General features: G+C 39.9%; 1 protein-coding gene across 2 annotated transcripts in view; it reads right to left on the minus strand.

Moving 5' to 3' along the window:
• RTN4IP1 (reticulon 4 interacting protein 1) overlaps positions 1 to 12,333 on the minus strand; it is a 43,082-nt gene extending 30,749 nt beyond the window's left edge. For both annotated transcript variants that reach the window (XM_084622632.1, XM_084622633.1), the window contains exons 1-4: positions 11,449 to 12,333; positions 9,133 to 9,284; positions 4,945 to 5,013; positions 1,895 to 2,019 (exon numbers count right to left, since the gene is read on the minus strand). In XM_084622632.1, coding sequence (XP_084478758.1) covers positions 1,895 to 2,019; positions 4,945 to 5,013; positions 9,133 to 9,284; positions 11,449 to 11,749 — 647 coding nt within the window. In that variant the 5' untranslated portion in view covers positions 11,750 to 12,333. The remainder of the gene's footprint in view (positions 1 to 1,894; positions 2,020 to 4,944; positions 5,014 to 9,132; positions 9,285 to 11,448) is intronic.
• Positions 12,334 to 12,372: the final 39 nt, after the last annotated feature.

A 12,372-nucleotide genomic window follows, 5' to 3' on the forward strand; every position in this document is an offset into this window, starting at 1 on the left:
TAGTATATTACTAAAGACATTGTAGAATATTTTGTTAAAATATCTAGTTTTAATTATATGAGACCTCAGTACAGCACTCAGCACTCTAATTGTGGTGTTTTATAAACTTCATCTAGATACTTTCTATTAAATCTTTAATACATAGACTTATAAGAAAGTGTTACCTGAAGCCTATAATTGGAATTGTAAATTTTGAACCATCTGCTGACTTCAGTGCAGGAATATTGAAGTCAGAATTTCAGTGACTATTTTGTTCAAAAGACTGAAGTTCAGATATCACCACGGGGGTTTCATTGAAGTTTCAGTACCTTCAAGCAAAGGATGTTTCTGATTTAAACCTTCTCACTATGCTGGGGATGAAGGAAATTGCTTTTGCAATTCAAGATTGTAGTATGCTGTCCGGATGTTGGATTCAGCATTTTGGTTTAAAAAACGGGCACATACTTTTGCCATCAAACATCTTGCCAATTTTCTTTCTAACTTAAAATTTGCTATTTTCTCACTGATTTTTTGAAGAAAGCTACAGCTAAAGAGTTGAAAATTCATCTTTTGAAGAGTGACTGAAGTAAAATATTTCAGTGGAAGTTTGGAACAGCTTTGGTGAGGGTTATCTTTTTATTCTAAAAGCCTCCAGGACACATGGGTCGTCTTTGTACATGGTACAAGAGTTCCATAGCTGAAGCAAAGAGCACTAAGTACATTTCCAGAAACAAAACAAGTGGTCAAAAAACTTTTTCATTTCCCCCAACCCAGGGGCTGACCACAGCCTGTTGTTTGCAACCAAGATGTTATACACTAGAAACTATTTACAAAGCAATCTATAAGTGCATATGAGTCATTAGTAGCAGTAACAGAACATTTAAATAGTGACTGAGAATGTGAAAGTAAAACTCACTAGTTGTTTTTTCATTGTTTAAGCTGCAGCAAATGCAAAAAGTAAAAGAAACAGTATAAATAAAGGAGTTTTTTTTTTAAAGAGCTTTCACTTTTAGGTAATGTTTGTAACCTAGGTAGGGCATTTTTATTTTTTTTAACCAAAGGCACCTCATTAAATTATATTTATCCCATTTACATGCAACAAATTAACCAAAATGAAAAATTACCTAAAATATTTAAAAAATAAAGAGGGGGATAAGTGAAATGTTCTACTGTTTACTACAGGGTAATACCAATAGTTTCAAGAGCAGAAGCAATTTCAAAGAATAATTTATTTTCTCAAAATATAGTAAACATTTGCCTGATATTTTCATAATGAAATTTACCATGGCACACAATAGCCAGTTACTTCAGTATCTTCCAAAGATAGAAGAAAGCTTTTTATTAAATCCAATGTCCTTTGCAATATATTTTATTAAAACATAATACACCACGATAACAGGAGGTCTGAAAGTACAAGGTCAAGATCTTGTAAACATTTATGCACATTCTTAATTCTATTCATGTGAGTAGTCCCATTAATTTTAATGAACTACTCACATAAGCAGAGTTAAGAACATGTGTAAGTGTTTATAAGATCAATTGGATTTTCCTTCTGTTCAGAAGGAAGTGAGGTGAGAAGTCCTCTGACCCCACCAAAACAATTGAGGGTCTCATTCTACAAGCTTTACTTAAGCAAATAGCCACACTGAAATTAATAGGACTATTTGTCAGAATAAAGGTTAGCAGTTCAGGCCCTGAATTAAAAAAGTAAACTTTCAGCCATATAGGTCATCTCTGTATCTTTACCATACTAATGCAAATTCAAAGGCTTTACCATTTTGTGTATATAGGAATGACTCTGCACGATCATTTTTTATTTTACCTATCTTAATAATTTAAATTCAGTAAGCTCTCTATACAAAAATTAAACACACAAAACGTAATGAAAACATTAGCAGGAGGACCAGTTACCTACCGTTTCCCACTGCAATTATCTTGGTTCAGTCCCCCAATTTGGTTTATTGCAGACCATGCTGTTAGACCCACATATGGTAAGGAGGCAGCTTCCATGTGACTGAGACACTTGGGCTTGTGAGAGATCTAAATAGAAGATCAGCCATGTCTAAATCACAATGAATAGTATATTTGTGGACTACCAGGGTTGATAAAAATAAAGTTTTTAATATGGATTTCAATAAAAAAAATTCAAATTTGATTTACATAAATACATTTTTCATTTAAAAAATTAAACTTTTTCTATAATCTATTAAAATTACTTACATTAAATAAAAAAAAATTAAGCAGTAAATTTTTACTGCAAAACTTTTAAAAAGTCATACTTCCGAACTAGAGGAAGTCACTAGCTCAGAACCTGGAACTAGAGCAGGGGTTCTCATACTTTATTGCACCATGACCCCCTTCCGACAAAAAAAAAAAAAAAAATTACTACACGACCCCAGAAGGGGGGACCAAAGCCTAAGCCCCACCACCCCATGTGTGGGGGCCAAAACCAAAGCCCAAGGGCTTCAGCACCAAGTTGGGGCCTGTAACCTGAGCCCCACCACCCAGGTCTGACACTCTCAGGCTTCAGCTTTGTCCCCGGGCAGTGGGGCTTGGGTTTTGGCTTTGGCCCCGGCCCTGGACCCCAGCAAGTCTAACTCCAGCCCTGGCAACCCCATTAAAACGGAGTCACAACCCACTTTGGGGTCCCAACCCACAGTTTGAGAACCACTGAACTAGAGTTTGCTGAGCTGCTAACCCAGCTTTTGACAGCAAGAGTATTGACGGCAGGTGCTGAGAGAATATTTTCTTAATTTCAGTTTACTGAACTAGTTCAGTACAATGGCTAGTTCATTCAAAGTTAAGAAAACAGCTGTGAGCTGAAAAAAGTGGGAAAGCTTGTTTTCGTCTTCCAATCTATGAAGAAAAGCTAAGTATGAGAGGATGAGATCTTCTAGTTCTAGAATCTTGAAGGACACGGTGACCAGAAACAATCCATTCAATTCACTAATGACTTTAATAAATCAGTTTATTAAAACATGTTCTGCATTTGAAATTAACTTTTTTCTTAGATATTCAGCATATATAAGGTAGTTTTAATTAACTACTAAAAAAATTAATGCTGATTTTGTGCATTTTTAACTAGATTCTAGTTTCCATGCAAATAGATCTTGACACAAATCATAAGTAAAAGGTTAATCATGTACTAAATAAGAAATGTATCATTCACATTTGCTAAAATAAATAAAATGTAACAAATTTAGAATCTGAATAAAATTTAAACAAATATATAGCTTAACATACATTTGTATAGGTTATTCTTCTAATGCATAACAAAAAAATTGTACCACTGTGACACTGCACCTCATATTTTCCACAGAGATATTCTGATATGATTATGGCATAATTATGATGTATTTTATGCAAGAAAAGCCATGTGAGATATCACTGGAAAGGTTATGATTTAATGACTAAAACTATCCTATTTGTTTGCATGGATCACTTTTGTATCTGAATTTAGGAATATTGACTATGTATCTGTATTACAAATGTGTTTACACCTGGGAAACGCCCACTAGACAAGATGCTTTCATTCTGAAAGCTGGGTGAGGAAGGGCCATTAGAGAAAACAACAGGCCTTAGAAGAAGCTTATCTCCCACCTGGGGGCCTTCCTGAGGACATTGCAGACAGCCTTCGAGTCAAGACTGCTGTGACACTACTGGGACATGTGACCAGGTCACCTGGTGCTGTATTCCATCTTGGGATATGAGTATTTTTCCACTGATGGGCGTGGGAATCAAGCTTTAAAACAAAGGGTTCCTGCCATATGCAAAAGTTATATAAGGCAGGGGAGTGACATCATCTTGGTTTTTCACTGACTTCCCACATAAAGAGACTCCTGGAAACACCTGAGGAACAAAGACTGAACTGGGGGAAGTGCTAGACCCAGGGATTTTTAGCTTGTGACTGGAACACTTGGAGATTCCAAGCTGTAAAAAAGTGAAGATTGCCCCTTAAGAATCTGCAGCCTGCTTGTATCATCACTTAGGGTGAGGATCGGCTATTTACATCCAATCTCTTTGGCATATTAAGCTTAGTTTGCATTTTTGTTTATTTGCTAGGTAACCTGCTTTGATCTGTTTGCTATCACTTAAAATCTATCTTTTGTAGTTAATAAACTTGTTTTTGCTTTATCTAAAACCAGCGAGTGGGAGTCATAACTCGGGACAGAAAGCTTTTGTATATTCCTCTCCACATGTGGGGGGGAGGGCGAATTTAATGAGCTTACACTGTACAATTTTCTGTGCAGTGCAAGACAGTATAATTTTGGGTTTACATTCCACAGAGGGTGCGTGCCTGAGTAGCTGGGAAGTTCCCTAGCTGCAGCCTTCCCAGGCAAGGCTGATCACAGCATCTGCATGTACCTGCAGCTGGGTGTGTTCCTACCTGTACATGTGCTGGTGAAAGTACAGGCTGGAGCCTGGAGAGAGCTTCTCACAGCAATTCTGTGTAAAAGGAGCTCAGGCTAGTGGATTAGGGGGACTCAGTGGTACCCCAGCTCCAGGTGGCACCCCGGAAAGAACCCGTCACAACCACATTTAGTGTAAAGGCTATGTTTAGTTGTAAATCCACAAATTTTAATGGTTACCAATCAGTGAGAATCAACCTTCCTTTAGGAAAATTACTAAAAAATACAAATATAAAACAAGATTAAAATCAATTATTTAAATCAAGGTTTCCTGCCTGCTCATTTAAATTACAATTAAAATTGGGGATTTAAATCACTGATTTAACTCAACCCACCAAGTGGACTACAAGGCTGCAAATTAAACAAGCAATACTAAACCTCAGCTGTTGAATTTTCCATGTTTCAAAATATGTTGACTACATAAAGTAGAAAAATATTTTTTTTTAAAAAAAGCTATAAAATTTAAAAACTGTGAAAAAGCAATTTACATAGATTTTGGAAGAAACAAAGTCTGCTGAAATTTTTGTTTTTAATATCGAAATTTTGGTATGGTTACCTCATTTCCACTAGCTACAACAAACTCTGAAATAGTGCCTTGCTTCCAGGGAGCAATTGCTGCCCATACCTAAAACAAAAGGGAAAAACACATTTCAACATTTATTATTTTCTTAAAATTGTATCTATATCATAGAAAAGTCATTTTCCAACCTCCAGAACAATTTCAGTGCAGCATAAGTAGGCACGTGGGCACCAACGATACTGCCAAGAATGACCTTGAGCAGATCACTGCGGACTACGTGGCTCTGGGAAGAAGGATAAAGGAGTTTGAGGCGCAAGCGGTGTTCTCGTCCATCCTCCCCGTGGAAGGAAAAGGCCTGGGTAGAGACCGTCGAATCGTGGAAGTCAACAAATGGCTATGCAGGTGGTGTCGGAGAGAAGGCTCTGGATTCTTTGACCATAGGACGGTGTTCCAAGAAGGAGGAGTGCTAGGCAGACGGGCTCCACCTAACGAAGAGAGGGAAGAGCATCTTTGCAAGCAGGCTGGCTAACCTAGTGAGGAGGGCTTTAAACTAGGTTCACCAGGGGAAGGAGACCAAAGCCCTGAGGTAAGTGGGGACGTGGGATACCGGGAGGAAGCACGAGCAGGAGAGCGCGAAAGGGGAGGGCTCCTGCCTCATACTAAGAAAGCAGGACAAACAGCAAGTTATCTCAAGTGCCTATACACAAATGCAAGAAGACTGGGAAACAAGTAGGGAGAACTGGAAGTCTTGGCACAGTCAAGGAATTATGATGTGATTGGAATAACAGAGACCTGGTGGGATAACTCACATGACTGGAGTACTGTCATGGATGGATATAAACTGTTCCAGGAGGACAGGCATGACAGAAAAGGTGGGGGAGTTGCATTGTATGTAAGAGAGCAGTATGACTGCTCAGAGCTCCGGTATGAAACTGCAGAAAAACATGAGTGTCTCTGGATTAAGTTTAGAAGCGTGAGCAACAAGGGTGATGTCGTGGTGGGATTCTGCTATAGACCATCGGATCAGGGGGATGAGGTGGATGAGGCTTTCTTCCGGGAACTAATGGAAGTTACTAGATCGCAGGCCCTGGTTCTTATGGGAGACTTCACTCACCCTGATATCTGCTGGGAGAGAAATACAGCGGTGCACAGACAATCCAGGAAGTTTTTGGAAAGTGTAGGGGACAATTTCCTGGTGCAAGTGCTGGAGGAACCAATTAGGGGCAGAGCTCCTCTTGATCTACTGCTCACAAACCGGGAAGAATTAGTAGGGGAAGCAAAAGTGGATGGGAACCTGGGAGGCTGTGACCATGAGATGGTCGAGTTCAGGATCCTGACACAGGGAAGAAAGGAGAGCAGCAGAATATGGACACTGGACTTCAGAAAAGCGGACTTTGACAACCTCAGGGAACTGATGGGCAGGATCCCTTGGGAGAATAACATGAGGGGGAAAGGAGTCCAGGAGAGCTGGCTGTATTTTAAAGAATCCTTATTGGGTTACAGGGACAAACCATTCCAAAGTGTAGAAAGAATAATGAGTATGGCAGGTGACCAGCTTGGCTTAACAGTGAAATCCTTACTGATCTTAGACACAGAAAAGAAGCTTACAAAAAGTGGAAGATTGGACAAATGACCAGGGAAGAGTATAAAAATATTGCTCGGGCATGCAGGAGTGAAATCAGGAAGACCAAATCACACCTGGAGTTGCAGCTAGCAAGAGATGTTAAGAGTAACAAGAAGGGTTTCTTCAGGTATGTTAGCAACAAGAAGAAAGTCAAGGAAAGTGTGGGCCCCTTACTGAATAAGGGAGGTAACCTAGTGACAGAGGATGTGGAAAAAGCTAATGTACTCAATTCTTTTTTTGCCTCTGTCTTCACGAACACGGTGAGCTCCCAGACTGCTGCACTGGGCAGCACAGCATGGGGAGGAGGTGACCAGCCCACTGTGAAGAAAGAAGTGGTTCAGGACTATTTAGAAAAGCTGGGACGATCACAAGTCCATGGGGCCGGATGCGCTGCATCCGAGAGTGCTAAAGGAGTAGGCGGATGTGATTGCAGAGCCATTGGCCATTATCTTTGAAAACTCATGGCGATCGGGGGAGGTCCCGGACGACTGGAAAAAGGCTAATGTAGTGCCCATCTTTTAAAAAGGGAAGGAGGAGGATCCTGGAAACTACAGGCCAGTCAGCCTCACCTCAGTCCCTGGAAAAATCATGGAGCAGGTCCTCAAAGAATCAATTCTGAAGCACTTAGAGGAGAGAAAAGTGATCAGGAACAGTCAGCATGGATTCACCAAGGGCAAGTCATGCCTGACTAATATAATTGCCTTCTGTGATGAGATAACTGGCTCTGTGGTTGAGGGGAAAGCAGTGGACGTGTTGTTCCTTGACTTTAGCAAAGCTTTTTGCTAAAGTCTCCCACAGTATTCTTGCCAGCAAGTTAAAGAAGTATGGGCTGGATGAATGGACGATAAGGTGGATAGAAAGCTGGCTAGATTGTCGGGCTCAACGGGTAGTGATCAATGGCTCCATGTCTAGTTGGCAGCCGGTATCAAGTGGAGTGCCCCAAGGGTCAGTCCTTGGGCCGGTTTTGTTCAATATCTTCATTAATGATCTGGAGGATGGTGTGGATTGCACCCTCAGCAAGTTTGCAGATGACACTAAACTGGGAGGAGAGGTAGATACGCTGGAGGGTAGGGATCGGCTACAGAGGGCCCTTGACAAATTAGAGGATTGGGCCAAAGGAAATCTGATGAAGTTCAACAAGGACAAGTGAAGAGTCCTGCACTTAGGACGGAAGAATCCCATACACCGCTACAGACTAGGGACCAAATAGCTAGGCAGCAGTTCTGCGGAAAAGGACCTAGGGGTTACAGTGGGACGAGAAGCTGGATATGTGTCAACAGTGTGCCCTTGTTGCCAAGAAGGCCAATGGCATTTTGGGATGTATAAGTAGGGGCATTGCCAGCAGATCGAGGGACGTTATCGTTCCCCTCTATTCGACATTGGTGAGGCCTCATCTGGAGTACAGTGTCCAGTTTTGGGCCCCACACTACAAGAAGGATGTGGATAAATTGGAAAGAGTTCAGCGAAGGGCAACCAAAATGATTAGGGGTCTGGAACACATGAGTTATGAGGAGAGGCTGAGGGAACTGGGATTGTTTAGTCTGCAGAAGAGAAGAATGAGGGGGGATTTGATAGCTGCTTTCAACTACCTGAAAGGGGATTCCAAAGAGGATGGTTCTAGACTGTTCTCAGTGGTAGCAGATGACAGAACGCGGAGGAATGGTCCAAGTTGCAGTGGGGGAGGTTTAGGTTGGATATCAGGAAAAACTTTTTCACTAGGAGGGTGGTGAAACACTGGAATGGGTTACCTAGGGAGGTGGTGGAATCTCCTTCCTTAGAAGTTTTTAAGGTCAGGCTTGACAAAGCCCTGGCTTGGATGATTTAGTTGAGGATTGGTCCTGCTTTGAGCAGGGGGTTGGACTAGATGACCTCCTGAGGTCCCTTCGAACCCTGATATTCTATGATTCTATGATTAATTATACGGAATATCAGTTTCACTATATCTAAGTTCACTATAAAAAGGTTTCATTGCTCTCTTAAAACAAACTATAGAAGAATGATTAATAGAAGCATGGATGGGCCATATAACTAAGACGTACTGTACTGTGTATAATATAAACTTTTGGAGAAAGCAGATTACATTAAACAGTTCATATCTTACTGGAAGGCCATGAGCTGGTACAATACCTGAAAGAAAAACACATTCCTCCAGTAGAACTGAAAAAAGTTAAAAGCAAGTCTTACAAGGATTTATATGAGGCTCAGAAATTTGCTGGCTCCTAAACTATGTCGGAGTTTTTGGTATTATAAGATAATAAAGGTTTACCCAAGAGAAATTTCCTGTGAAAATTCTAGATTCAATCAAGATGAAGCAGCTTTGGGTGTTTCATTTTTTAATATAAGAAACCCCCACCTCAGGATTTTAACATATGCTAATTCAATGGACTCTAAATATAAAGGAATGGGGTAACTAGCCCATATGAATATTTTGCAGGAAAAAAACAAATAGAAGTTCAAAAAAAAGTTACTGCAACCTAGTTTTCATGTAGGCTGCACGGAGGCAAGAAAAAAAAGGTATTTGCAAAGAAAAAGAAAAAAATTGACTTCATATTACATTTTCAACATACATAAAGTTAGAAAAATGAGACAAGTTACATCACCTCATCTCCAGGTTTGAAATAGGACACATTTAGCCCACATTCCATAATTACACCAGATACATCTCTACCAAGTGTTAGAGGAAATTCACTCCCGGTGCTTTTCAATTTCAGTGGATCACGTTTCACATTTAAAGCGGCTGCTCCATAACCATCTATAAAACATGGTTTAACAAAGTAGGAAATGTCAATGATTATTTTTATAGAACTGCACAAATCAGACAAGTGAGTAAGGTGTATAACCTGTGCATAATGTAACTTTACACCCCTGAAATTTGATTTTTACAGTTCTGAAAATGTTCTCAACTCTAAAGAACTAGAAGCAAGCAGAACAGTATTATTTTATGTTTTAAAAAAGTTTATACAACTAAGTATCAACTTTTAAGTCTTGCAATATTTCTTCTTTTGTCCCGTTTGGTGCACAATACATATAAAATATTAAGTATCACAAAACCAGTTAGCTACTTATAACACGATATTAGACATCACACTGACAGACATTTGTTATTTCATAATAAGAACAATCAATCATTTCATGTGTGACAACAACACACAGCACTTTATTCTATTCTCTTGAGAACTTCAACTGATAACACATTTCATCTTACAATAATACTTTATAGCTAATGATGCAAAAGAATTGCAAAATGTGTCTCATTTCCCCAAGGAGGGAAGTATTACATCAGTATTCATCTAAACATGATCTTGGAAATCACTAATGGCCTTATGCTGATACGTACTGAGCAACTCTAACTCCTATTAAGTAAATGTGAATGCTCTGCACCACCCATGGTCACGGTCCAACAACAGTCATATCCTGTCTGGACTAACCATTTTCTATTCATTAGACAGTTGTTCAGATGTACAAGGCCTACCAAATATATAATAGTCTGCAGAGATGTCCTATTATTTTTAAAATTATCAGTCATAGAAAAATGAGCAATCACAATCTTAATTATGCACTATTATAATAAAGAAGCTTAAAGGAACACTCAAACACAAAATATTTTCTGAGGATGAAAATATGGTGCTTTGCCAGCCATATGTACCAAAGAGCTCCTTAAAATCTTTGACTATCTCAAGGATGTCTAATTTATTTTTCATAGGTAGATGAGCATTGACAGGGCCAATTCTGCAATCATTAACCACACAAATGATCCCACTGGCTTCAGTAGGGCCCCTCAGATGAGTATGGGTTGCATGATTGGACAAACAATCCTATAACAAACAACCTGCCTTGTTTTGAGTAGTTTTGGCCCCAGAATACAAACAGAATACAAGTCCCACAAGGAGCTTCATGCAGGCAGATCCCGGATCCATCCAGATCTCTGTGTAGGCTCAGGAGTCTGCTAAGATGGAGCTCATTGCAGGATCAGGGCTTTTGAAGAGCGTTAAATTGCAAGTAATTGCTGTATCACTGACATTTTAAGCTCGGTTGTTTAAAAAAATAGAAAGTTCCTTCAATTTTCCTCAAAGACCAATATCAAAATTTGAAATGCAAAGCCGCATCTTGCTGTGAATAAACAGTGAAATGTATGATTTTCTGTTATTTTAAGTTTTTGTTAAGATTTCTGAGCCTGCTACTGAGAACAATTGTTGGACTAGAAAAATGTCAAATGTCAATGATCAATCAGTTAAATGTACTGATTGGCCAAAGCCTTGAATTCAGTGGACCTGAAGAAGAGCTCTGTGTAAGGTCAAAAGCTTGTCTCTCTCACGAATAGAAGCTGGTCCAATAAAAGTAGGCACTGAGGCACCTATGCAACAGGAAGTTAGGACAAAGATGAGAAATAAACATTTTTGGGAATTAATTGTATGAGCCAACTGTCATGGGAGCTGAGGAAGCTAAGTGTTTTGCAGGCCTGGACCCTTGCACAATAGAAACCAAACTAACAGAAGAAGAAAAACACTTTAAAATTGAGTTGCAAGTTGATTCTCATTCTGATCATGAGTTTTAAGTCTGTGAAGAGCAGCAACCAGCTGCTTGTATTACTTGGGCTAAAACCCAGCTTAGTTTTGCTTTGGTAGATGCAGAACAATAGTCTAAAAATTCATCACTCCCCCTAACAATTTAACAGAAAAAAAGTTCTGCAAGAGGATCTTCCCACAATAATCATGGAATATTTTCCCAGACAGCCCTGTTTAAAAACTATTGGAGCCACAGGCACATTTTGGACTATGATTTACACCAACAATTTAATAAAAATAATACAAGTATAATAAAATTATATTTACAGTATGAACATGTTATGTTAAGAACTTAATCGACACTAAAATACACAAAAATATAATAATTCCTACTAAAAAAAAATCACTTACTTCTCATATTAACATCTATAGGGTTTAAACTTGCAGCATGGACTTTAATAATAACTTCATTTGGAAAATGTATTATAGGGAACATCATGTTATTTGTAAATCGTAGCACATCATTTCGCCCATATCTATCTATTATCCACGATGCCATAACTGTACATCTCTGACAAGAGAGGCTGATATTTCTATATAGACGGGGCTTGATTAAACTTTTGCTGCTTCTAAGGCAAGTTGCCATGGAACCTTGACTGAAAAGCAAGCCACTGTATGCTCTCCTACTAAACAGATGCATCTTTAAATACATTATTGACAACGCAAAAGGTGGGATTGTTAATGACTCTAGCTACTATACTTGATGTGTAAAAATAATTACATGCTGGCTACACTGCTGCTTCCCATCTCCACAGAGATAATTTTTAAGCCAATCAAATCCATGTATGTTTGCCAACTTCAATTTTTTTAAAAAAATATTTTACTATTTCTCTAATTCTTCTTTTACAACCATACGGGATAGGGGGAGGCCTGTCTAGATTCAATTTTTAACTACAAAGCTCACAGGTTTTGAGGTGTGAACGAGGCGGCCTGAACAAACTGGCTTTTCCCCACGAGCATCACAGCCCCCAGAGGCTCCCTAGTTTGAAAGGTGGGGGAAGAAGAGAGGGGCTCCCCCAAACCCGTTACAAATCACCAAATCTCAGTGCCCCAAGGACCCCTCCCCAGGCAGCTCAGCCTCCACCCACAAGACCCCGGCCCCCAGAAGTGAGGCAGCCCCCGCCTCGCTCTCCCGCTTCCTTGCCCTTGCCCCAGGTGCCAGCGCGTTCCCCCCTCTCCTCTCAGCGCGTCCCTGCCTGGCCTGACTCTCCTCCGCGCAGCGCGCACAGGCTGAGGGTCACCGCCGGGCCGCGCCCACTCCGCTCACCTCAGCCA

The sequence above is a fragment of the Lepidochelys olivacea genome, assembly GCF_965140295.1.
Source record: "Lepidochelys olivacea isolate rLepOli2 genome assembly, chromosome: 3".
NCBI lineage: Eukaryota > Metazoa > Chordata > Testudines > Cheloniidae > Lepidochelys > Lepidochelys olivacea.